The 26,249-nt window shown below is 36.5% G+C and overlaps 1 protein-coding gene across 2 annotated transcripts in view; it reads right to left on the bottom strand.

The window, feature by feature from the left end:
- Positions 1-24,291, bottom strand: part of TSEN15 (tRNA splicing endonuclease subunit 15) — a 62,026-nt gene extending 37,735 nt beyond the window's left edge. The window contains exons 1-4 of one of the 2 annotated variants that reach the window (XM_037506292.2): positions 24,166-24,291; positions 21,839-21,920; positions 21,417-21,552; positions 198-339 (exon numbers count right to left, since the gene is read on the bottom strand). In XM_037506292.2, the coding sequence (XP_037362189.1) occupies positions 198-339; positions 21,417-21,552; positions 21,839-21,920; positions 24,166-24,291 (486 nt within the window). The remainder of the gene's footprint in view (positions 1-197; positions 340-21,416; positions 21,553-21,838; positions 21,921-24,165) is intronic. The other variant, XM_054693407.1, reaches the window with a different exon arrangement.
- Between the last annotated feature and the right edge of the window lie 1,958 nt (positions 24,292-26,249).

Here is a 26,249-nt window from a genome sequence, read left to right as displayed (position 1 = left end):
CAAATAATTTTTGTGAAAATAACTAGGAACATTTTACTTTAAACACAATAGAGCCATTTCTTAAGTATAAAAATCAAGGCTTTTTTCCCCTTGAATTTTCATATTGCAGAAAAGCCTTAGTTCTAAAATGACTTGATTCACACTTGAAGTCATGTCATAATCGTCCTCTTTTCTCTGTTTACTATCAGTTGCCTCACCTGAGGGTCGGGCAGCATAAACCCATCGGTAAGTTTATAATACACTATCGTGGAATCGGACTCCACTATGGCCAAGGTGAAAGACATCGGCAAATCTGGATCACCTTGCAATTTTCGAGAGGCCTTTAAGATCTCCCGTATCCTGAAAACAAAGTTACAATATGTTTAGGATTCAGTTAATTAACGATAAGATCAAATACTATAAAATCTCAGAGAAAAGGTAGGCAATGGTACTATATCCATAATGCTAAGGAAATGTCTGAAAGCTTAAACAGAAACATCTAACACTGTCTTCTCATTTAGATAGTCCTGCAAATCAGGACTTTCAACTTTCAGTCTTTTTCTTTTGTATTTACCCTTCTCTCCTGATCACTCTACCTTAGAGAACCAAACTGTATTTAGAAACCTGCAAAATAGGACTCTAATATTATTTTGTGCATCTAAATTGACTAAGGGTCCTCGGTGTTCATTTCCCAACTGGGTCTCTTATAGTGGAACAATCTGGCTCTCAGGATTTTTCTCTTTTTAATAGTTTATAATAAACATTCTCCCTAAAGTTTCTACTTAGTATTCATAATTACTATCTTTAAATGGCTATATAATAGTTTATTGACTCATAATTTACTCAATGATGCCTGTATTGCCATAAAGTTCTTTCAGGTTTGGAGGGGCAGGGGTTAAAGATAGGCTGTGGCAATCAGCTTATGCAGTTAGTTTTTTCTTTTTAAATATTTCAATTGGGTATTTCCAATTATTAGATCTGAATACAGGTATTTTTATGGTTCCCAATATGTATTTTAATATTTAATAAAAGCTAAGAGAAAAATATGGGGAATTTTTAATATAAAATTATCTAGCAAGAAATTAATGTTATAAAAGATTTTTATTTGTTTGCTGTGGAAAATAATATACCAAATCTAATATCTAGGTTTTCAAAGCACTATTAGCTTTGGTTTATCACAAACTAAAAATCCTATTACCTACTCAATAAGGCTTGTGTTTAATAATTCAGTAAAATTGTAACCTCCAGAGGAGCTTTCTTACAAAGGCAAGTAAAAACTGATCAGTTGTGTTTTCCATTAACCGACCAATTCTCCAGAAATTGGAAAAAGATATACTAGCATATTATCTTTCTACAACTGAATACATAAATAACTTGATACTATATTTTCTAAACAAAAGTATAACTTGTCCCCTTGATTCCTACTTTCCATCCATAAGTAAAAATTCTTATGTTCACTCTTCACCCATCCTATTGGTTATTGAATCTATAAAGAATCTAAAAATTCTCTGCTTTGAAATATTCATACTATAATAAATATTATGTTTTTTTTTTTAAACTGCATAAGAAAATGGAGGTTTTTAGAGTGATTAAAAACAGCAATAAACTTTTGGAAAAGCTGAAAATAAATTGTTCCTTAATCACTTAAGGTATATTTTAATCACTGCATAATAGTTACAGAATGAGAACTGATTTTAGGGACCACCAGTCACAAAAGGATGTTTACCTAGCATGTATTATTTAAATTCACACAAACATATGATGATTGGAGGAGAGAACAGCTTTCCAACCATGCTTCCTCATAAACCACTTCTAAAGTGGCCTGGAGTGCTTTAAGTCAGTAAGATGGGCAGTTGTTAAGCAAAACTCTCAAGCAGCATCATTGGGTAAATATCTGTTTACCTGGAAAAATCTTTCTTTTTAAGAGTCAGCAAAACTGGGGCCTCCCTGGTGGCACAGGAGTTAAAGTCTCAGTGCTATTAAGTATATAGCAAGCCACTATGGCAGGAGTTCCATCCCAGGCAGGGAGCTGACCCACATGGAGCAGCAGACCACTCCTGTCTTGCCTGCTGCTCCCCTCAGCAGTGTATTTCAGTAGATCCACCTGTTCTGCTCCCTACTCTGTCTCTGTTGAATCCTCTCACCCCCTTACACCTCTGGCCAACATCCCAGTTCTTGTATGCATAAATATATAAAATAAATCTTAAAAAAAAGTCAGCAAAACATTATCCTCTTATGTCTTCCCTGTCACCTTTCCTTAACCTCTGCGCAATTATGTATCTTACCCTACAGAGGCACCTGAAGCAAACCTACACCGCTGTAATCACTACCTTGTATTTATATAACTAAGCATACCTATTTTAAGGGTCAAAACTTTTTTCTGATCCATTAATGTCAAACACATAGACGAATACCTGGACAGATGAATGAAGCTTTTGGAGTGAAGATTTTCAATGGTCATAACTGCAGGTACTAAACTTCATACTTCTAACATTTTTCTAAAATTCATTAAGTAACTGTATGGCACTAAACAAAAGTTCAACTTGTTTGGACATCTCAAATCTCCATTTTTGATACTTACTACTATAGACACAGTGTTATGTGGTATAGGACTAGAAACCAAATAAAAAGTATTTGATATTTGCTTGCTTGTGGCTCATCAAAACATCCTAACTGTTTATCACCTGTCTCTATACCAGGGTTTGGCAAACCATCGCTACCTGTTTTTCTGACTCCTACTGTTAGAACTGTAGGATGTGATCACCAGGTCAGTCTCTTTTTTTTTTTAAATTATTATTAATTCAAAAGTCAAAGCAAAAGGAAGTTTCACTTTTAATTAGGATGGAAAAGATCTCAAAAGACCATTGCTACATAACAACAAAGAGAAAAAAACTGATCTCTTTAAAATATCACTTTTTCTTTAAAGCCACAAAAGCAATATAAACACAAAGAAATTTAACAGAATGAAATTCGAAGGAAAATGAAACTTCCCAGATAGAGACCAAGAGAAGGCCACTTCCACCCCTGAGAGCAACTGTGAAATCCCAGCACAGTGGCTGGAGGAGCACACAATCACAGACAAGCAACTTCACTGGGACAAGGAGAAGCAAATACCTGTAGCTGAGTTTGAACCAGCACATGGACTGGAATCTGGATGGACACCAATCCCTCCAGTTTACCGACTCTCCCTCAAAAGCAAGATTTTTGTTGCATTCATGCAATAGCATGAACAGCTGGGTAAGGAACTGGAAAACCACAAAGCCCCAAGGAAGAGAGAAGCTTGATCCCACTCTCTAGGCATCTGAAACCAGAAGAGAAGATAACTGAAGCTACAACTCAGCCTTGACCCCTTCTGACTTTTGATGAGACTTAATTGGGCCTTTGCCCTACTTGTCAGATATAAGAAAGGATGAGCTCTCTGGGGGCAGGGTAGCCATTAATATCAGGCTCTGAGTTATATGCAATGTTTGGTAAATAGTGAAAAACACTAAGCCATGGGAAAAGCAGGAACATGTATTTAATGATCAAGTGCAATAAACAACGTAAGAAGAATTTCAGAAAACTAAGATCATTGAGACACTCAGATGTTGGAATTAAAAGCTGAAGACTAAAAAGATAATATTGAAGGGAAAACAGACACAACGGGTGGTGGCAAATATTTAAGCAGAAAATTAAAATTCTAAAGAAAGTGGATATTCTCGAATTTTAAAATTATGTAATTTTTAAATTGGTGACTAGGCTTATGAGACATAACAGAAGCAAGGGTTAGTAAACTTGAAAACAGGTCACAAGAAACCAAATGGAAGTACAAAGAGAAAAAAGAAAAAAAAAAAATCAGAGGCCTCTGGCACAATGCCAAGTAAGTTACCTATATGAAGTTGGAATTACAGAATGAGAAGAAAGTGAGAATGGTGAATATTTTAGTATGCTCACAATGCTGTAACAAAATACCACAGACTGGATGGCTTATTAACAATAGAAATTTGTTAATTTCTGCAAACAGTTCTGGAGGCAGGAAAGTCCACAATCAAGGTGTCAGTATGATTCAGTTCAGGTGCAGGCCTCCTCCTGGTTCAAAGGCAGCACCTTCTTACTGTGTCCTCACATGGTGAAAGGGACCAGGGATCTCTGTGGGGTACATTTTATAAGGCCCCAATCCTATTCACAAGGGCTCCATCCTCACAATTTAAGTATCCCCTAAAAGCCCTACCTCCTAATACCATCCTCTTTAGAGATTAAGATTTCAACATATGAAATCAGGGGGACATAGTCATACTATAGTCGTGTAGAAGAAATTGCTGAAACTTGACCCAAACTGGTGTCCCTCAATGTAAATTGTGTCTCTTCCAGAGATCATACAGTTGGATTTGGATTTTATATCTATCTTCTAATTTGGTTTACACTTAAAACTAATATTAATATCAATGAATTTATGTCTGCTATTTTGCTATTTGTTTTCTGTACATCGTATTTCTTTTTGGAACCTCCTTTATCACTTTTTTAATTAAATAGATGTTTTCTAGTGCATCATTCAAATTTCTTTGTCTTGTTTTTTTAACTAGTTTTTTTAGTTTTTTGCCAGTGGCTACAGAGATTACCATATGCATCTTAATTTATCACAATTTATCTCAGATTAATACTAACTCACAACTAACAAAATAGAGACTTCTCCTACGTAGCTTCATTCCTTTGTGCTATTATTGTCACATATGTCTACATATTGTAAACTCAATAACATGTTATTATAATAATTGCTTTATATAAATTAAATCTTTTTAAAGAGAGAAAGAATATATGCCATATAATGCAATAATATGTTTATACATTATGTAAGTTTTATATTAACCCACATATTTAAAATTTCTGGTATTCTTCCCTTCTCCAAGTTAGTCTCTAATGTCATTTCCTTGCTCCCATATAGCTCTATTCCCCCCGCCCTGAACTTGTGTTAATATTGTCACAAATATTCTTCATATGCTCTAAGCCTAGTGAGTTGAATTTTGACAAAGGTACAAAGGCAATTTAATGGAGAAAGTCTTTTCTACAAATATTACTATACTGTGAAAATAAAATATTCTGTCTACACACAGTACTACTGTAAGGATCAGTGAGGTGGCATACTTGAACAGGCTTTGCAAACTGTCAAGCAGTCAATGAATTCAAGTGTTTTCATATGTTCCTACACCAGTTTTTGCTACCTTGCAAACTAGGATGCAATGTTGTATTCACTCTTTCTCCCTTAAAAAAAATAATTTCTAGGGTTTCCCTGGTGACATAGGTTTTTTGTTTTCTTCTTAAAGATTTATTTTATTTTATTTATACATGAACCAGGGTACAGGCAAGATGAGCAGAAGGATGAGGATTCACCAGAGACAGAGCGGGGAACAGAACAGGCAGACTGACGAAATACACTGCTGAGGGGAGCAGCGGGTGAGACAGGAGAGGTCTGCTCACCATGTGTGTTGCTCTGAGGCCGGCGGGGATTGAACAGGCACTGCAGAGGCTGCGGACATCGCCACCAGGGAGGCCCAAGGGTTTAAAGATAGTGCTATCAAGCTATCACCAGCCACTGTAGCACTAGTTCAATCCCAGGGCAGCCAGGGAGCAACCCACATGGCACAGCAGACCTCTCCTGCCTCACCTGCTGCTCCCCTCAGCAGTATATTTCTGTTGATCTGCCTGTCTTGCTCCCCACTGTCTCTGGTGAATCCTCTCACCCTCTATACCTCTGGCTTATACCCCAGTTCTTGTATGCATTAAATAAATAAATCTATAAAAAAATAATTTCTACCTACATCACAATTAGCTGGATTCTTGTTCATATCAGATATTTACTTTAAAAAGAGATTTAGATGAAGCAACTATGGATATTAATCAGGAATCTCATTATTCAGCATTGATGGGAATTGATACCCTGAAGCCATTATATAATACACATAAAAATAAGTGTCTATAACCATTCCTAAACAGCAGATTAGGATAAAGGTAGGACACAGGTAGTTTTGGGGTGGGGGGGAACCTATTAAAACAACATTTATATATTTCCCATTTCTCAAGCTATGACACTGTTTATATCACAACATACATGCATGCATGCGTGGATGTGTGCATGTGTATATTTAGCTTTTTCCTAAGATGAGTTGTGTGGGAATTCTAACTCATATACTGAAATTTGGGATAGAAATTTCCATCTTATTCACATTTGTTTCCAGAATTTTTCGATACAAAGAGCAAAACATTTTCAGACTGGTTCAAAACACCCATGTGGAAAATCCTAACATTTGAAAAATCAGTTCAGAGTTGTAAAGAAGTTTTGTCTTCAGAGTGAAGAGAATCACTGTCAAAAATGAAATGGAAGTTCCCATCTCCGAGCTCTGTTTATCATACTGGGTGGTATGTGGGGGAAAACTACCAGCAAATCGTCTGAGTAATAACAGAATGAAATAGTTTGTGTAGTACTCAAAGCACACCTGGGAAGTCATAAAAAGATCCTTGCTCAGGATGTCTTCTAGTTTATTTTTAACATATGTTTAAAGTAATGCCATCATCTTTCCCTATTTGAGACCTTCCTTGTTCGTTTATAGGAGACTGACAAACTTCTAGAAATGTTTACTTTTTCTTCAAGTTGATAGAGCATGCCTTCTCAATCTAATGATAACAAGAGGTTCTGAATTCTATCTTGAAAAATCATATAGTTATAAAAATGTTGAAAATAATAAAGCATCAATGGAACATATTAATCTCACATAACTTCTAATAAGTCAAGAACAAAGTTTCCTTACATGTATTTTTTTTAAAGTTCAGTTCTTCAGAAAAATCTAGATAAGTTTCACTATGCAAATTTAAAATAATAATCTAGATAGTGAAATTCTTTTTAGTTCGTATTTGATGAAAATCCACACTTGAAAAATATAACCTAGACATTCATTATAAGAGTTTCAGGTTTTTGAAATCATCATATCTCTCAAGGGAAAAATCCCACCTAAAGAAATATTAATCACTAGTAATCAGAGTTGTTGATCAAGAAAAACAAAATTTGATATTTATTTATTTTATTTTTTTTTAAGGCTGCAGACAGCTTCACAGTGCTGTGCTCAACCACCTGCGCCACCAGGGGAGGCCCAAAATTTGATACTTATAACAAGTTTTTCTTCCTCCTAACTGTACAGAGAGGAGTGCAGCATACCCAAAACAGAGTGAGTTCAAAGTTTAATGAAACTAACCTGAAAACAAGCATGAGGCAAACACACAGGTAACAGTCTTAGGCTACTGTCCTTTCTCCCAGCTATTTAAATGCCTTCCATAAACCTTAGCATTCATTTTTTTCTGTTAACAATCCTATAATAGAAACTAAACTCTAGAGATTTATATAAATGATAAGAAAGCTGAAGACATCAGTTTCAATTTCGATGTTGTTAAAACAGAATGTACAGCAGGTTAAAATAGGCTTCTTTCAACCTACAGAAAGCAGTATCTCCTCTGCTCTTTTCACTGCTGCCAAACTGGTGCATACTGCAGCTTATCAACAAAAGACAATTTCTTGGCCTGCCTCATTCTGTTATTTTAGAAGGACAAACCACAACAAAACTCCACAATACAATGTAAAAGTAAATAGATACCAAAGAAGTCTTCATTCACCCACAGACTCACTACTGAAAAAAAGCTTCAAGGATAACAGATCACCTCCTTAAGAATCATGCCAATGACTTCCTAACAAAAACTCAAGGCAGCTAAAACACCAAGGTGGTTTATTGAATAATTAAGTGCTTATGTGGCTAATTCACCCAGGGAAGTCATTCTGCTAAAATTAATTGCAAGGTTTATTTGGTTTTTTGCCTGTTTGTTTGAGGTTAAGAAAAAAATGTAGTGTCAGTTGAAAAAAAGCTGCCAGAATTAGGGGTTTCATCAGCAACAGAGAGGCAGTATAAGGACACATATTCTGATAAGCAGGGGGGTGAATTACAGAAATCATTTTATCAGTTATTAGTCTCCAGGCCTCCAAAAAAAAATAATAATGGTTATTAAATGAAGAATGTACTTTTAGGGAGTGGACATATTTTTTGATGATTGGAAAATAATAATGAAGTATCTTTCCAAAAAATATGCAGCATTTCAGGATTAAATCTCATAACTGAGAGTTAATTATAGTAACCATTTGCTTCACCATCAATATGAGTTCTTTCTCAAGATACTAAGGAAAAAGAAGCATTGAAGTGGAGGGCAAGGGAGACTTGAGATTGTGCTCTATCCTCAGATGCAGGTTATTCAGTGTAAAATATGGAAAATAATGATAAATCTTGCAAGGGAGTAGATTGTTCCAACATTCTCATGTTCTAGAAACTCTTGGAAGATTGCTTATAGCATATATCCTTATGTTCCTTCACATATTATTTAGCAAGTTTCTGCTACAGGGTCTTAGTAGTCTAACAGAGTAATCAGTCACTCAGTGAATACTTAACACCAAGCACTCATTAGTAGGTTAGGCCCTGGGGAAAGAGCAATCAACAAAAAATAGTTACTGCTTTCATGAAGATTGTTTTCTAGTAGGGGAAGGAAGTCAGTAAATAATCAAAGAAAACCAACTATATAATGTATTGAGCAGCAGTACATGTGGCAAGTGTTATAAAGAAGGACCACTTTATAAGGTACAATATTACAGGGAGTGAGGTAGCTTAAACCACAATGATGGTAGTACTAGTGAGAAACAGACATATGCAGGATAGACTTTTATGGGAGAACTCACAAAATTTCTCGATAAATTAATTTTGGAGTATAAGAACTGGGTGAACTAAAACTAATGAAAGATTTTAGCAAGGTTACAGAACACAAGGTTTATATCAAAAGTCAATTCCAATAGGCCAGCAATGAATAACTGGAAATTGAAATGAAAAATACATGACCATTTACACTAGCATCAAAAAAATGAAATACTGGTTGGACCAGTTTGCATTCCCACCAGCAATGCAGGAGAGTTCCTTTTTCACTACATCCTCACCAACATTTGTTGTTGCTAGTTTTTTAAATATATGCCATTCTTACTGGTGTAAGGTAGTATCTCAATGTGAGTTTGATTTGCATTTCCCCTGATGATAAAGGATGTTGAACATTTTTTCATATGCCAGTTGGCCATTTGCATTTCCTCTTTGGAGAAATGTCTTGTAAGTTCTTCTGCCCATTTCTTGACTGGATTGTTTGTTTTGTTTTTGCTGATTCTGGAAGTTCCACTCTTAGGGAAAGCTGTCTACAGGTTCCTCAGTCTACTAAAAATAGAACTACCATATACCCGGCATTTCCACTCCTAGGGATCTACCCAAAGGACACAAAAACACCTATTCAAAAGAACACCTGTACCCCTGTTTATTGCAGCACTATTTACAATAGGTAAAACCTGGAAATAACCCAAATGCCCAAAAATAGATGACTGGATCAAGAAGATACGCTATATATACACAATGGAATATTATTCAGCAATCAAAAAAAGATAAACTCATGCCATTCGCAGCAACGTAGATGGAGCTAGAAGGAATTATGCTCAGTGAAATAAGCCAGAAGTAAAAAGAAAAATATCAGATGGTTTCACTTATAGCAGGAATACAGGGGAACCCAAATGAGACATCAGTGTAAAAAAAATAGAAATAGTACAAAACACAACAAAGCAAAAATGGACAATTATAAATCAGAGACAAACTTCAGGGAAGGAGGAGGGAGAGGGATCAGAAGGGGGGAGGAAGGAACACAGGGGACTGAGTTGATGGTGCACAGGTGCACTGGGGAAGTAAATTCTACGGGGACTACACCTGAAGGGGTGGGGGGAAGCAAATAATGTTTAAAAATGAACAATGATGTAAAAAAATAAAAAGGAAATGTAAAACTTTGCCTATTTCATGCATTAAAAAAAGGAAATATTTAGGTATAAACCTAACAAATATATGTACAAGATTTATATAAGGAAAACTATAAAAAATGAAAAAAATGATAAAAAATCCTAAGAGATCTAAATACATGGGAAGAGTTCATATTTCTGTGTAGGAAATTCATTATTATTAAGATGCTAATTCTTCCAACATGATCTATAGATTCAACACAATCCCAATATAAACTCTAACAAATAATTTTGCAATATTGACAAACTAATTCTAAAATGTATATGAAAAGGCAAAAGATCTAGACTAGCCAACACAAAACTGAAGAACAAAATGAGAGAACCAACACTGTCTGACTTCAAGACTTACAAAGCTATGCTAACTAATACCATGTAGTACTGGTGAAGAAATAGAGAAAAAGGTTAATGGAATAGAAGAACAAGCCAGAATTGACCCATATAAAAATGGTCACCTGGTCTTTGACAGAGGACTAATAGGGATTCACTGACAAAAATGACTAGTCTTTTTAATGAATGGTGTTGAACCAAAATAAATAAACAAACAAACACATATTTTTATATCTTTCACAAAAATACTCAAAATGGATCATAGACCTAAATGTAAAACACAAAACTTTTAGAAAGTAACACAGGAGAAAATCTAGGTTACCTTGTGTTTGGTGATGACTTTTTAGATATATCCAAAGCATGACTGACAAAAAAAAAAAAAATTAAGTTGGATTCTATTAAAATTAAGAACTTCTGTTCTGCAAAAGACACTGAGAATGAAATGACAATCCACAGACAGGGAGAAAATATTTGCAAAACACATGTCTGACAAAGAACTTGTATCCAAAATATTTTTTTAAAAAACCTGTTAATAGAAGAAAACAAACAACCCAAATAAAAAAATGGGCAATACATCTGAACAGACACTTTATCAAAGAAGATATACAGATGATACTGTAGCATGAGAAAAGATGTTCAATATCATTTGTCCTTAGGAAATCATGAGTTAAAGAAATGAGATCCTGTTAGAAAAACAATAAGGAGCAAACTCGTGAGTCCATGAACGACAGAATGAACTCCACCACCTGACATTGTATAAACTTCACCTCCATCTCCATTCAGAAGAGATCTCAAGTACTGAAGACTACAACTCCCAGCCTGCCATGTACCTGATTTCCTGCATGGGCTGGGGGAGAGGGAGGCATTGGAAACTAGGAGAATAAAGCAGAGTATAACCATGGTTGGCTTATAACCGAATACATGAATGCTCATATTCTCTTGTCTTTTCATCTCTAACTTACAACTTGGTATTGGCTGAAAGGAGAAACATGGAAGGACACATGTGAAGGGGTCATGTGGTTCCTTGTCAGAAGGTACCTTAGACTTGTAGCAAGTTTTAGGGTCTCAGCAGCTGAGCCTGTTTGGCTGGGCATTTGCCCAAGATGGGATGGGTAATTTTGGGAGTTTTACTGGAAAGCTATCATTTGAGATGCTCTCGCACGCGCTCTTGCGCTCTCTCTCCCACTTGCGCTCTCTCTCTCTCTCTCTCTCTCTCTGTGCACATCAAGTCTATTAAAATTCTATAACATTAAAAGTCTACTTCCTTTGGCTTTGTATGCATGGTTGGCCAAATCTCTTTTAGAACATGCACTCCTTAAGAGTTTGGGGTCCCTGGGTACCCCTCAGTCACACACTAGCAATGCTATTATATACCTATTAAGAGTAGCTGAAACTCAAAAAACTGACAATAAATACTATGTGGTGAGGGTACATATTACTAAGTGAAAGGAAATCTGGAAAGACTATGTACTGTATGATTTCAATTATACAACATTCTGGAAAAAGTTAAAAGTTCAGTGGCTTCCAGGGGTTCAGGGTAGGGTCAGATGGAGACTATATATAACACAGGAGAATTTGTGGGTAGTGAAACTTTTTAATGTAATGGTGGATAGATGCCATTATGCATTTGTCACAACTGATAGAATTGTGTAATAAAAATGTAAAGCTATGGACTTCATAAAAATATATCAATATTGGTTCATTAATTGTAACAAATGTACCATTTTAACAAAAGATGTTAGTAATATGGTAAATACCATACTGCACTGAGGCATATATGGAAACCTCTGTACTACCCGCTCAATTCTTCTGTAAATCTAAAATTATCCTAAAAAATAAAGTCTATGTATATAAAAAATGACTCCAAGCATTCTCATCTGAGTTCACAATGAACAGTGTTGCCATTTATTGACATGGGGAAAACTGCAAGAGGAACAAGTTTAGGGGGTAAATCCTCCCCAGTGGGTTGAGCACAGCATTGTGAAGCTATCCACAGCCGCCATGGTGCCAGTTCAATTCCTGGCCGGCCAGGGAGATTCCCACATGGCATGGCAGACCTCTCCTGTCTCGCCCACTGCTCCCCTCAGCAGTGTATTTCGGTCCTTCTGCCTGTTCTGCTCCCTGCTCTGCCTCTGAATAAACACTACCTTAACTGTCCCAGGATTTTAAAGTTGTAAAAAAATATCTTGTTCAATTTTTAAAAAAATTTATAGCATGTATAATACAGACAGCTTAAAATATGGCAAATGTGTTTTGAGTTTTCAGCTCATCTATATGTTACTGAAGAAATTAAAATGACACTGAATATCATGAAATGATAAAAAAAAATAAAACCTTGGTAGTTAAAACACCTTGTTAATTAAAAAGCAGGAAAATATGTTTTTGCCTTATTATTTACTACAGGTCCATATCTAAGATACTTCAGGTATTTTCCAATTTACAATTGTTAATACACTAATACTATTACAGAAACCTGCAACAGTATTATCCTAACTTTGATGTAATATACTTCTCCAAACTGGAGTCACTCTACACCAATAGCAAGGTGGTCTAGAGAGAAGCTGACCAACCTATCTGAGCATAAATTTGACTTCATTTACTTCCTTAGCATTGAAAATGGTCCCTGGCTTTTATTAGAATTCCTCTGCTTATTGCATCTTTGTATTCAATAGATTCCTTAATCTCCGTGACTTCATGAAAATGAGTTTATAACATTTGGAGAAATGAAGACCCTATACTCAACCTCTATGGTCATTTATCAAACTTGGTATGTAGTTTCCTAAGACCAACTTGAGCAGAAACAAGCTAGAGTACTTTCCATATGCATAAGCCATCTAAATACAGCACTTAATATAGTATTTTAAAATGTAGGCTAAGTACATTTTTACATTCACTTTTAGAAGTATTTTAGATAAAAGTAAACAATGTTTCCTTCACTTCAAGAAACACACTCCATCCTTACAATTTTCCTACTAGATAATCAGACACAGATGCTTTACCAATTCTATTCTCCCAATGGATCAGCAAGTAGTATCAAATCAATGTTTTCATAATAGATTAGTATACACAAGATCTGCTGAGAGATGAAAAATATGCCAAAGTGTTTTAACTATATAACTGCTTAAGAGAAAACACTGATCACAAACTATACTTTTGCTCAAAGCAATACATTCATTCATTAGCATTCAAATAAACATGCTTTAGGGAATGGAATCTGTCCACATTCTTACTGCCAGAAACTTTTTATTTATACAAATACAATCAACAGGTTCAAAGACTGGGAAAATAAGAGGGAAACTCCAGGAAGTATTAAAAATCTACAGATAGAACATTAAATGTTGCTTAGAGTTATTATCTTTTAAGGAGTTAGCAAATACACACATGCCACAAAATAAATAACAAAAGGAATATACCATGCAAATATATATGCTTCTCATTAATCAAGTGGCAAATAGTAACTAAAGTCATTTTAAAGAGGATACAAAGAGATTCTTTATTGTTATCAGTGGAGAAATATTTTACAACTAGATAGTAGGTAACTATATAAATGACAATCGGTGTTTGCCTACAGGGGTTCAAGAAATTAGCCTTACAATTCATTAATCTATGCATTTTCATTGTCTGGCTTCCTATATTTAGTTTTATTATTTTATAATAAAATATTTCCCCCCAAAATCTAATACAGTAGGAAGAAGTTTAATAGGTATAAGGCTTTGGTATCTACTACAAGACCTTCCTGCAATCACTTAATCCTTTTTTTGTCATTTGAAAATTAGAATATAGATAACAGTACATTTTTTAATCTCAATTTTTCATAAGTGAAATCAGGATAAAACAAGTATCCTATATAGCACTCTGGAGTTTAGTGCTGATGAAATGAGAGTATACTTGTGAATTTACTTTGAAATACTCTAACATTCTCCATAAATGCAAAGAACTTGTCTAACCACAAGGAATAACTTTTCTATTCCACAAGGAATAATGTACAGTATCACCCACCTGCTTAAAACCCTTCAGTGAGACCATCTATATAACAGTAATTTTTATACTGTTCTTTGTGGAAATCTAGGACAAAATAGACATGCTTCAAGGGCAAGGAGTCATGATGTCATACAGATTTTGCCTTGCAAGCGGGCCCTAAATCCAGCTTATTCTGTTTGCCAAACCTTGTGAACCCTGGTGAACACTTTTCTTTTTGTAAATCCAGTGGGAGTGCCTTTTTCTAATTTGCTCATAGGTAGTCCGAGTTAACTGCAACCCAGTTCAAAAATTTCCCTTAGGGCCTCCCCGGCGGCACAGCGGTTGAGCGCTGGCTTGTGAAGCTGCCCGTAGCCTCTACAGCACCGGTTCGATCCCTGGCTGCCGGGCAAGGGTCCCACATGGCGCGCAGACCTCTCCTGCCGCCCGCTGCTCCCCTCAGCAGTGTACTTCCTCAGTCTGCCTATTCTGTTCCTTGCTCTGGCTTTGGTGAATTCTCTCACCCTCCCGTGCTTCTAACTGTACCCAGTGCTTGTATTAATAAATAAATTTTTAAAAAATCCCTTAAATTAACACCTTCTTTTGCCAAACAATAACTATGTAGCCATCTGAAAAGCTTCTGCATAGTTAGAACAAACCACCAACAAACATATTTTATATTTCTATTTCCCTGATTAAAAATACATTTGAGCATGTGAGTTACTGTTCTGTGAATTGCTTGTTCATATTGTTCATTTTTTTTTGGCCCACGTTTTTCACTGGGTAGTAGTTTTCTTGAGTCACAGAAATTATTTCTATATCCTGAATTAATCTTTGTTAGTTATAAGTCAGTATATTTCTTCTTCCAGTCTACAGAAAATGGTATATTGTCAATGGGTCCATAAACTGATTTTTCTTTGGGAGAATAACTTAGTAACACCAGTAGTCAAAGGTGTAAATGCTCCGTCAGTCTCCCAGTCATTAGGCCTCTAGGCTTCCACCTTGGAGAAACTGTCACACATAAGAACCAAAAGACACAAAGCTATTCATTAGTGCACAATTTGTTGTAGCAACAAAGTGAAAACAGATAACTTTTTCTACCTCATTTCCCATCCTTCCCTTCATCGCTCATGAGTTCTATTCATTCACTTATTCTTCAGCTGCCTTCACCATCATTAAGCACTCACACTGAACTTGATATCATGTTAGGCAGACAATCATGCAGTTACATGTGCAGCTGCCCTACTGAAAAATGGTCTCTTACCACCTTCAGGAGGCCCTTCCTGGCCTTCCTCTGGGTTCTATTCTTCTGTATGTCCCTACTAAAGTAGTTATCAGTAGTAAATAATTTATTTATATAGATGATTATTAGTGAATAAAGTAAAAGCTGTTTTCTCAAATTTAAAAAAAAAAAAACTTTTTTTTTTCATGGTGAGCACCTTTACAAGTTCCTACCCAAATACTTTTAGCACGTCTCAATGAATTTCTTCACTACACAAGGCTGCCAAAGATTCAAAATGAGTAATTTTCTTTTCTGTTAATGAAGGAAAATTCCTACATTAACCACAAACATCTGAATTTGCAGTATTACTTTTAGATAAATAACATTTTATATAAAAGTACACAAAGAAGTAAAAATAGATGAAGCAAGCCTACCACCTAAAAATATCACTCTTATTAAACTCTAAAGAATGAAATAAAATACATATAGACACATAAATCTTTGTTATTTGCATGCTTTGAGTTGAGAAAATTTTTGCCATAAAAGGCTAAATAAATCTAGTATTTTTTAGATCTCACTTGTGTTAAACTCTGTATTATCTTTCCACATAATTACATTTATATAAAAGCAAAACACAAAAACTTAAGTCCTCTGAGTATTAAATGCAAGAGTGTAAAAATAGCTTACTAAGTTATTCTTCCAACTAATTCTATTTAAAGAAGAAAATATGCTAAAACTAAAAATGCAATAATCATCATTTGGAAAACACTAAAAATTTGTAGGATACACAGTTGTACTTCTAGGCTTATGAAGTGATTTTGATTCAAAAATATGATTGATCTTATTTTTTATGATAAAATTCAAGGTAATTTCAAATGATAGTTCCTTGTCCAAACACATAATATAACAATATCACTGGCTAGTATAATTACTATAGTATTTAGAAGATACAAGGGGAGAGTTTTGAGAAATGAATTATATTAAGTCTCCTAGACACAGAAAGACTTTGAAATCATGGTTATAAAAAACAAAAGCATTAGTGATCAAGTTTGATGTCAACCATATCAACTATTTGTGATTCTCAAACAAGGAAAAACCTCACAGTGAGAAGCCTCGCAAAGGAAGGTAAAATAGCCTGATATAGCAAAAAACAAAGCTTATAATGAACAGTAACAAAAGTCTATAAATTAGTTTAATACAGCTTTAAAAAATACCTACAATGAAAATAACCAATTTGGAAGGGGTCTCACATATTATATACTGATAATCTAAATTCCTCATAAAATGTGAGGAAGGTAAAATAAAATGTATCATCATGCTGTGAGGCCGTCTGCAGCCTCTGCAGTGCAAGTTTGATCCCAGCCAGTCAGGGAGATATCCACATGGCGCGGTGGACCTCTCCTGTCTCGCCACTGCTCCCCTCAGCGGTGTGTTTTGATCGGTATGCCTGTTCTGTTCCCCGCTCTATCTGGTGAATCCTCTCACCCTCCCGCACATCTGGCCTGTACCCCAGTTCTTGAATGCATGAATAAATCTTAAGACAAAAATAAAATGTATCATCATGTTTGATACAAAATATTAAGTGTCAGTGACAAGACCAACACACTGGTCTTATGGCTTCAGGTCAGTACTCTGTCTACTAAATTACTATACATTAAGTACTATGAAAGTGAGGGCCTAAAACTTTTTCTCAAATCTATTTCTCTTAGAGAAATGGGTAAATTTTTTTAGACCCTTTAGGTAAAAAATATTTCTTAAAAGAGATACAGGCACATCAATTTTCAAAGAAAAGATGGATAAATATAATTACATTCAAATTAAGAACAGTTATTCATCAAAAGATACCTGAAAGACTTTAAAAACTGGAAAGACTTTAAAAATTGGGAAACAAAACCAAAAAGGACTATTGTAAAGAATATATAGAGAATAAAGAGGTTGGGATCACTTTATTCCTAAAAACAACTTAAAAAATAAAATTGCTCAATAGAAGACTCAGAAGATCCCCAATAGAGACACAGGACTTTCCCAGAAAGAGCTCAAAGTAAGGTGGCTGCTAAGAGAAAGCAGTGGGAGGAAGCAAAGGGGAGCATAACTGGAGAGTTGATACCCCAACCATCAGAATGGGCTGAGGATCAGTAATCCATGGCATGAGGGGCATCCAGGGCGCTGTGAATTTCCCTGGGAGACCTTTTCAGAAAGGGAATGTAGTCATGCATGGGCATGGGTCTAACCTGGGCCACTGGGAACTCTGAGACAGAGATGGGCAAGGAAAGCTTTCCCTGCCAGGTACTTCTCAGAAGTAAGAGATCAAAGTGTCACAGTGCTAGGCTCCACTGTAGGCCAAATAGCAGAGAGAGGGACTGGAGAGTGATCTCACTTACCCCTTGGAAAGTATCAAGGGGACATGCAGAGCTTGCAGCCCCAGGTGAAGCAGACCTGCAAGGCTTACAATCAAGTCCTTCACAAACAGCATGGCAGAAGTGGAGGTGGAAGCAGCCATAGCTTGTGTCCCACATACAGATAGCAGAGCACACACCCCACTTGAGCACCTCTTGTCTTCCAGGCTCAACTAAGTTCCAGAGCATGAGTCCCATCAACCAGAGCTAGCTCTTCTATCAAGAAGCTCAAGCTTCACAGATCATTATCCACAGCAGAAAAGAGCAGCAGGGAGGAGGGGTGAGAAGATAAAACCAAAACACTGAATAGAGTCTCCTGTGAAGAGTAAGGGGAGGAGGCAGAAGTGACTAACTTTAGTTCTCAAACTGAGATCAAGTATTTAAGACCCGTACTCCCCTCCAACATTTCCACTAAGATCAGGAACAAGACATGGATGTTCACTGTCACCACTGTTGTTCAACATAGAACTGGAAGTTCTAGTCAAAGCAATTAGGCAAGAAAAAGATATAAAGGAATCCAACTGGAAATACACAAACATAAGTTGCATTTCTGTATGCAAACAATGTATCAGAAGAAAGGAAAATAATCCCCTTTATAATCACACTAAAGAGAATTAAATACCTGGGAGTAATTTCAATGAAGAAGGAAAAAGACCTATATATTGAAAACTATAAAACTCTATTAAAGGAAATAAAAGAAAAAATGGAAATATACCCAATGCTTGTGGAAAGAACATACTTAAAATGTCCATATTACATAAAGCAGTTTATAGATTCAGTGCAATATCTATCAATGACTTTTTTCCAAGGAAATTAAACAGTTATAAAATTTATCTGGTACCACAATAGGCCCAAAAAAGATAAAACAATCTTGAAAGAAAAGAAGAAAACTGCAGGTGTCCCATGTCCTTATTTCAAAACTATATCTCACATCAACAGTAATCAAAACAGTATGGTATTGGAACAAAGCAGAAACTCAGACCAATGGAATAGAATAGAAAGCCCAGAGATAAATCCACACAACTACAGACAGCCAATCTTTGACAAAGGAGCCATGACCATCCAATGGAGAAAAGAAAGCTTCTTTAACAAATGGTATTGGGAAACATGAATAGCCACATGCAAAAAATTAAAACTAGATCCACATTTAACTCCATACACAAAATTTAATTCAAAATATATTAAAGATCTGAATATAAGAACCAAAACCATCAAATACTCAAAAGAAAACATAGGGAACACACTACTTGAAGTCTATAGAAAATATGTATTTGGGAACTCAACTCCAATGGCAAGGAAAATCAAAGCAAAAATAAATAAGAGGGACTATATCAAACTAAAAAGTTTTTTTTAACCTCAAAAAGTAACCATCACAAAAACACAAAAAGACAATCTACAGAAGGAAAAAAATATATATTTGCACATCATACATCTGACAAGGGGCTAATTTCTAAAATATATAAAATATTTATATAATACACCAACAAAAAACCTCATTACCCTATCAAAAAAAAATTCAAAAGACCTAAATTGACATTTTTCTAAATTTAGGTGGACCATAAATATCTGAAAAATTGTTGAAAATAACTTCTTATAAAGGAAATGCAAGTCAAAACCATAATGAGATTATCACCTCACCCTTGAGAGAATGACCTAAATTAAATGTTGGCAAGGATGTGGTAAGAAAGGAATTCTCATTCACTGTTGTTGGGAATGCAAGTTTGTGCAGCCTTTATGGAAAATGGTATGGAGATTTCCTATGAACATTCCATATGATCCAGTGATACCTCCAATAGGCACTTATCCTAAAAATATGAAAACTCTAATACAAAAAGACTTATGTACACTTATGTTCATAGCAGCACTGTCTTCAATTGTCAAATCATGAAACTAATCTAAGTGCCCATCAACAGACACATGGATAAAGAAATTGCAGAATATATACTCAATGAAATACTATACAGCTATTTATTTATTTATTTATTTATTTTTAAAAAGATTTATTTTTATTTATTTATACAAGCACTGGGCACAGTCAGAAGTGCGGGAGGTTGAGAGAATTCACCAGAGCCAGAGCAGGGAGCACAACAGGCAGAAGGACCAAAGTACACTGCTGAGGGGAGTAGCGTGCAGCAGGAGAGGTCTGCGCGCCATGTGGGACCCTCCTCCGGTGGCTGGGGAGCAGCCGGGGATCGAACCAACGCTGCAGAGTCTGCGGGCAGCTTCGCAACCCAGTGCTCAACCACTGCGCCGCCAGGGAGGCCCTATACAGCTATTTAAAAAAATGAAAATGGATAGATCTCGAGGTGATTTATATTAAGTGAAATAAGTAAGAAAGTAAAAGATATTGGATGGATTCACTCATCTGTAGAATATAAATAACAAAAAAACAAACATACACAGGTAAAATACAACAGGAATAAGTCTTGGACTTAGTGAATTTAATGGTTACCAGAATAAACAGAGGGGAGGGAAGAGGACATGGGGACAGAGGCAGATGAGGTATTGGCGCAAGTGGTTTGGTGGAGGATGAGTGGAATGTATGTACATATGGAGCAGTAAAAAAGTAACCCCAAAATTAAATTTCTAAAAAAATCAAACACAAAAGGAATATATAAAGAACTCCTACACGTCAATGAGAAAAGAACAAATAAACCAACAGTCAAGGATATGAACAGACCTATTTCCAGGAGAGGAAATGATAAACATATACAGAAATGTTCAATAATATCAGTCGTCACAGAAATGCAACTAAAGGCCATATTGAGATAACCCATTCACTGGCAAAAATTTGAAAGTCTCACAATATTAAATGTCAGACAGTAAGTCCTAAAGATCTTGTTTACACTGCAGATGGAAAGTAAAGTGAGACAACAACTTTAGAAAATAAGTTAAAATTATCCCCTACAGTTGAACATTAACAATATTCCAATATGAGGAGAGTGGATATGAAAACTACAGTATAATCACACAACGGAATATTATTATACTGTCCAAAATACATAACAGTAAGTTTAGTAACAGTGTTAAGCAAGTATGTGAGCTTTCAAATATTACATGTCTTTTAATAAAATTTTCAAAATCTAAAATAAAACAATTTCCAGTGAACATGGATTCAGGATGGCAGTTACCGCAGGTCAGTGGAAACAGCAAAAGGAGGGGAGTCATAAAATCAGATAAAAGTTATTGAAAATAATCTAGTTTTGTTTGGAGTGATTGGTTCAGAAAGTGTATCATGAAACAAAACTATGCCTAATCCAAATCTCTGTATCTATGATTAATTTTTTTTCAAATTGTGAGTCCATAGTTACATGTCAATCATGTTTTTCACCAACTTTATACAGCAAGTACTATTTGTAGCACTTACTATGGTGCATCTTATAATACCTGCTGTTTCAAGTATAGCAGTCCTACCTCCTTACCAAGAAAGTATTTCCTTAAGCATAATATTTCATATTACTTTCTCTGATAATATACTAACAAGAGTTAAAATTACTCACACTTAATATTTTCCCCAATTAGCCAAGAGTAAAAAAATATGCTCCCCATATTCTATATCCTTTAAAAATATATTATTACCGCTAGTAATTCCTAGTGATCTATTTAGGAAAGGAACTAACCTGTTAGACAAAGACTAAAATCACCTGCCCACCTGTTGTGGCTGAGGGAAGCAGTGATGGGCGTGGGCACCACAGTCTGTAATCCTTCTCCTTCTATCTCAGTACCGACAAGACAGATGAGCTGCAGATCTGGTAATCCCACACAGTTTACTTCATGCCAACTCTTACCTGAAAAAAGCACCATTGAATGGACAATAATGTTTATCAAAAAATAAAAGATTAAAAACATCAAACTACTAGATACTCAAGTGAGTAAACATCACTCATAACACTATCTTCTCTTTGATAGTTTTTTTTATTCTGTAATTTCCAATGCAAACAAAAAAATACAAAACTGACTGAATTAACAGAAATGCAAAAATATTATTACTATGTCAACAATCTATATCCCAACCCAATTCCTCCCTCCCTCACCACAGTCCCAATAACAAAACAATATAAATAGGTAACTTACTCTCCATGAGGTCCAGGTAAACCAAGAATGCTATATAAACTTGGGTGGCATCTCCTATATCTAATTCCATCATTTCTAAATACTGAAAATCAAAATGCAATTGTCAAATGGAGAAGAAAGAATCTCAATATTTTCGTTCACACAATTAACAACTACTTATTAAATACACAGAACACATATAACCCTCTTTTAGGTAAAGTGGGAGTTATAAGGCAGTCTAAGGTCTGACTCCTGTCTCTAAAACCTTGCAACTGTTAGGCAAATAACAGTATACGATGGAAAGTGACAAAACCAAGTGAATGAAATAAAAACAAGACAAAACAGGTCACAACAGGTTAGGGGAGCTATGTTCAGATAGCTTGGGTGATGAATGTTTCACGGCAGAGGTGGCACACAAGTTAGGCCCGGAAAGGCAGGTGTCATTTAAGCAAACAGATAAGGTAAAACAACAGTGTAAATAATCACACAAAGAGGGGAATATGCCACACATAATTAAAGGCCTACAAAAAATTTATCTGCCAGGAGTAGAGACATTTTTAAATAGGATTTTTTGTTGGGACTTGTTAGTGGACGTCTCTGGTTTCCCAAGCTCTTAGCTGCATGTGGACAAAGTCTACTAGAATACCATTCTGGTTCTCACTCCCCACTTCTCACTCAAAACTAGGGAGTTAGATTTTTTTTTTAAAGGATCAATAAAACTGTTACTGTTTTCAAAGTTGCTGATCAACAGCACAGGAACATTCCCCATGGGCATTGCCCTGAGGTTTTCCAATTGTGTCAGTGGTTAGGAGGATATATAGGGCTAATGTAAAGATGAGGCAGTAGCAGTCCTGCATGAGTATGGAACTCACACTGCCCCATCAGCTTTATCATAAGCATGCAGGTGCAGAACAGGGATATTATTACCCTCCTCAAACTTCGTGTTTGAAAATGGCACTGAAAAAGGTAATTAGATACAAGGTCTTGATGGTGAAGCCAAAAGTTTGTATTTTACCCATAGTGAAATGGTGCTTGAAGATGATAAATCTGATACCACGTTACTGGATGAACCCAATTAATTTTCAAATGGAATGATGAAAATGTAGAACTAGAAAATCAAACAAAATATTATTTCTACCTCTTTTTTAAAAATCAACTAGATTCTTCAAGAAGGAAAAATTAAAAGGGAAGATTTGCTAGTCAGAATCTAAGAGCCATTTCTTCAAAGAAAAAAAAAAAGTCTGCTAGTACACAAACTGAATAGTACCACCAAAATCCATAAAGTTTTAAAAACTTGTTACTGGTGTTTCACTGATTGCATGTGAAGCACTTACTGTATGTCAAGTGCTTTACAAATTTCAATTGATTGAAATATGTAACAATCTTCTAAGGTAAGTATTAATATATCTTGGTTTTACAGAAAAAGAAACCGAGGCAACAGCTTGCCCATAACCCCAGAGCTAATGCCAGAACCATTCAAGTTCAGGCAGTCTGACTTTGAGTTGACACTATTAACCACTATGTTGCTTCTCCATGTTTTATGGTACTTAGTAACCTCTCAGATTGTTGCTGGCCTTTCCCACCTTGAGGAAGGATACTGGAACAGAGCAGGAAGATAAAAACAAGCAAGATGAAAAGGTGAGCTCTTTTTCAGGCTTACACCTTCAAAAGTTCCCTTTATGTAGTTTCTAGATCGTTATCTATGAAATAAGGCTCTCCAGTAAAAAACTGCAGTTCTACTGAGATTCCTACAAAACCCCATCTTCATTCATTATTCTTTTCTTAGGCAATTACTGGTACAAGGCAGTAAAGTGCCAAGCAGAAGTTCCTTGCTGCTCATACAGGAAGATACACCCACAATGTGAGTAGGTAGGCACTGGGGGAAAACATATTCAAACTTTCCAAGAAATTCGAAAAATTAGGCACTTGGGTAAAACCTAGACACACACTCTGGGTCTAAGGCTAAACGTAAACTGTGCCTAAATCTTTATCATTACAGACCCCTAGATCTTCACTATGGCCCACGCTGTTGCGCGTGTTCACAGTGAAGAGTAAATGAGACCACCCAGAAAAAGCCCTAAATAGCACAACCCAAATATTAGAGAAGTGGTTATTATTAGCCTCTGGCTTGAGAAAGTCGCTGGTTTAACGTTCTAGCCTCTCATTAAGACTAGTTTGGGGCAGAGAGGGCGAGGGAAGGGCGGAGACAGTTCAACTCATTTAAACAAATGAAAACAACACAGCGCCCCAGCCCAGCTGGGGGTCGAGAGCGCAGCGCAGAACGCGGCCCGCGGCTCCTCCTGCGGGTGGGGTCTGGCCGGCCCCCCGCTCCTCTCACGCCTCCTGACCTTAGGGTGGGTGCCCATCCAAGCGTCCTCCGGGGCCCAGGACTGGGCGCCGCCGCCGCTGCGAGCGCCGCCCGAGTCCAGACCGCTGCCGCCCGGGGCGGGCTCGGAGTCGCTGCGCTCCGCCATGCCGGCACCGCCGTGGTGCACCGCGCCCCGCGCCCGGCCAGAAGCAGCGCGCGCGCTTCTGGGTTCCGCTTCCCCGCCGCCGCCGCCGCGCCGGGAGGGCGCCAAGCCCGGGAGCGAAGTTAGCTCGTCCCCGCGCGCCTGGCACCTGCGCGGACGCGCGCTCGTTTCTCTCTTCGTTTATCAAATCTAGGCAGATACCAGCGTGAATAAGGCTCGAGGATACCCATAAGCCCCTAACTTTCATTCTATGGGTGCTTTTTACAAGTTTGTTGAGAAAGTGGAGCATTACTTAAAAGCCTCTTTGCCTCCAGCGTGGGGTTCAGGTCTCCGATTCTTGGTAACAGGAAATGCCCTGTCGTGTAAGTTTAAAGCTTGGTTGAGATATGTATAAAAGAAAGTAGAAAGACCAGGCTGCCAAGAACCATACTTTTAGGGTGGTCCCACCTGGGGATTAAGAAGCAAGAGTGAACAGGTGTTGTTGAATGAATCTTTCGAAAGCAGCATGCAAACCAGCAGAAGCATGTGACTTGGACATCCAGGGTGAGGAGACAGGCAAAGTTGGACATTTTGAGCAGTTTTGGATTCACTGTGAGTGAAATAGGGCGACACTGTAAGTACCTGTTACACTATATTAATATCCCTCGGATGTGTTGAGAACACATATTAAGAGTCATGGGTGGAAGAAGGGACTGGTGAGGAGACTGTTGCAACAACCAAAGCAAGAAACGACTCTCAAGATTCAAAGTCCCAGGCAGGAATAGAGCTTCTGCTTCCAAATATGTCAGATTAACACTCTTTTGGACTATACCCCAGCAGGAAATATCTATAAAACCTGGGCATAATACGAATAGTAATGATCTGAATGTACTGGAATATGAACAGTGCAGGCTGACTTGGGTAGAAAGGACAAATTTGCTTGAAGAAAGGCAGATGAGAAAGTACACAAGAAAAATACTCCCCTCCTTTTGGGGGCAGTTAGCTTGAGACTAAGTGGGGTCAAGGAGACAGTAGTAAGTACTTGTGAGAAATCTCTGTTTATCTTATGTTGGGAACTAGAAAGTGAAGTCAGGAAACTTTGAATGCTGAAAAGATGAGAAAATCCTAAAAGGAGACCAGTGCCAACGAGGGTGTCTCCATGTCCACTCATATCTTTGACAAATCCTGAAACAGAATCCAGAAACAGAATCACACCTGTTCAGTTTGAAACTAAAGATCTCAACTTAGATGAGAGCTATAACCCAAGAAACAGACTTTGCACTTCAAATCCAGCCAAGAAAAAATACCTACTAATGCAAAGAATTTGATACTCATTATAGAAAAATAATAGGATCTAGAAACTGTACAACTTATCATTCATAAAATTCAAGATATGACTCAAAGTTATTGACATATGAAAATCAAGAAAATGGATCACATTTTCAAAGTCTGGCCCTGATAAGAATCAGATGCTGAAACTGATACATAGGATTTTGAAGGGTCTTTTCAACTACCCTTAATGAAGTAAAACAAAATATGTTTTCAGAGAACGAAAATTTCAGGGGATAACTAGAAAATCTCAGCTAGGAAAAAGAAAAAAAAAAGTCAATGGAAACTCTGAAACTGAAAATTAAATTTTCAGAAATTTCACTGGGTGCATTTAACAGTCAAATGGAAATTACAGAGGGAAAATTAAGTGAACTTGAAGGTACAGCGATTATCCAAGGTAAATAACAAAGAAAAAATTATTTTTAACATATGAACAGAGTCTCAGAAACTTGCAACCTGTACCAAACAACCAAATATACAGGTAAATGGAATTCCAGGAGGAGAAAAGAAAAAGAATGGGACAGGAAAAAAATTAATAAAGAATTCCCCCATATCTGATGAGAGACAGAAATTGCAGGTATACATGTTAAATGAATACCCGGTAAAATAAACACCAGGAAGTCGAAACTAAAATCAAACTGTCCAAAGCAGAT

The sequence above is a fragment of the Talpa occidentalis genome, unplaced genomic scaffold, assembly GCF_014898055.3.
Source record: "Talpa occidentalis isolate TD23 unplaced genomic scaffold, MPIMG_talOcc4v2.1 talOcc4.12, whole genome shotgun sequence".
Taxonomy (NCBI): Eukaryota; Metazoa; Chordata; class Mammalia; order Eulipotyphla; family Talpidae; genus Talpa; species Talpa occidentalis.
The sequence above is the reverse complement of the archived record's forward strand: the minus strand, read 5'-3'. Positions and strand labels throughout refer to the sequence as shown.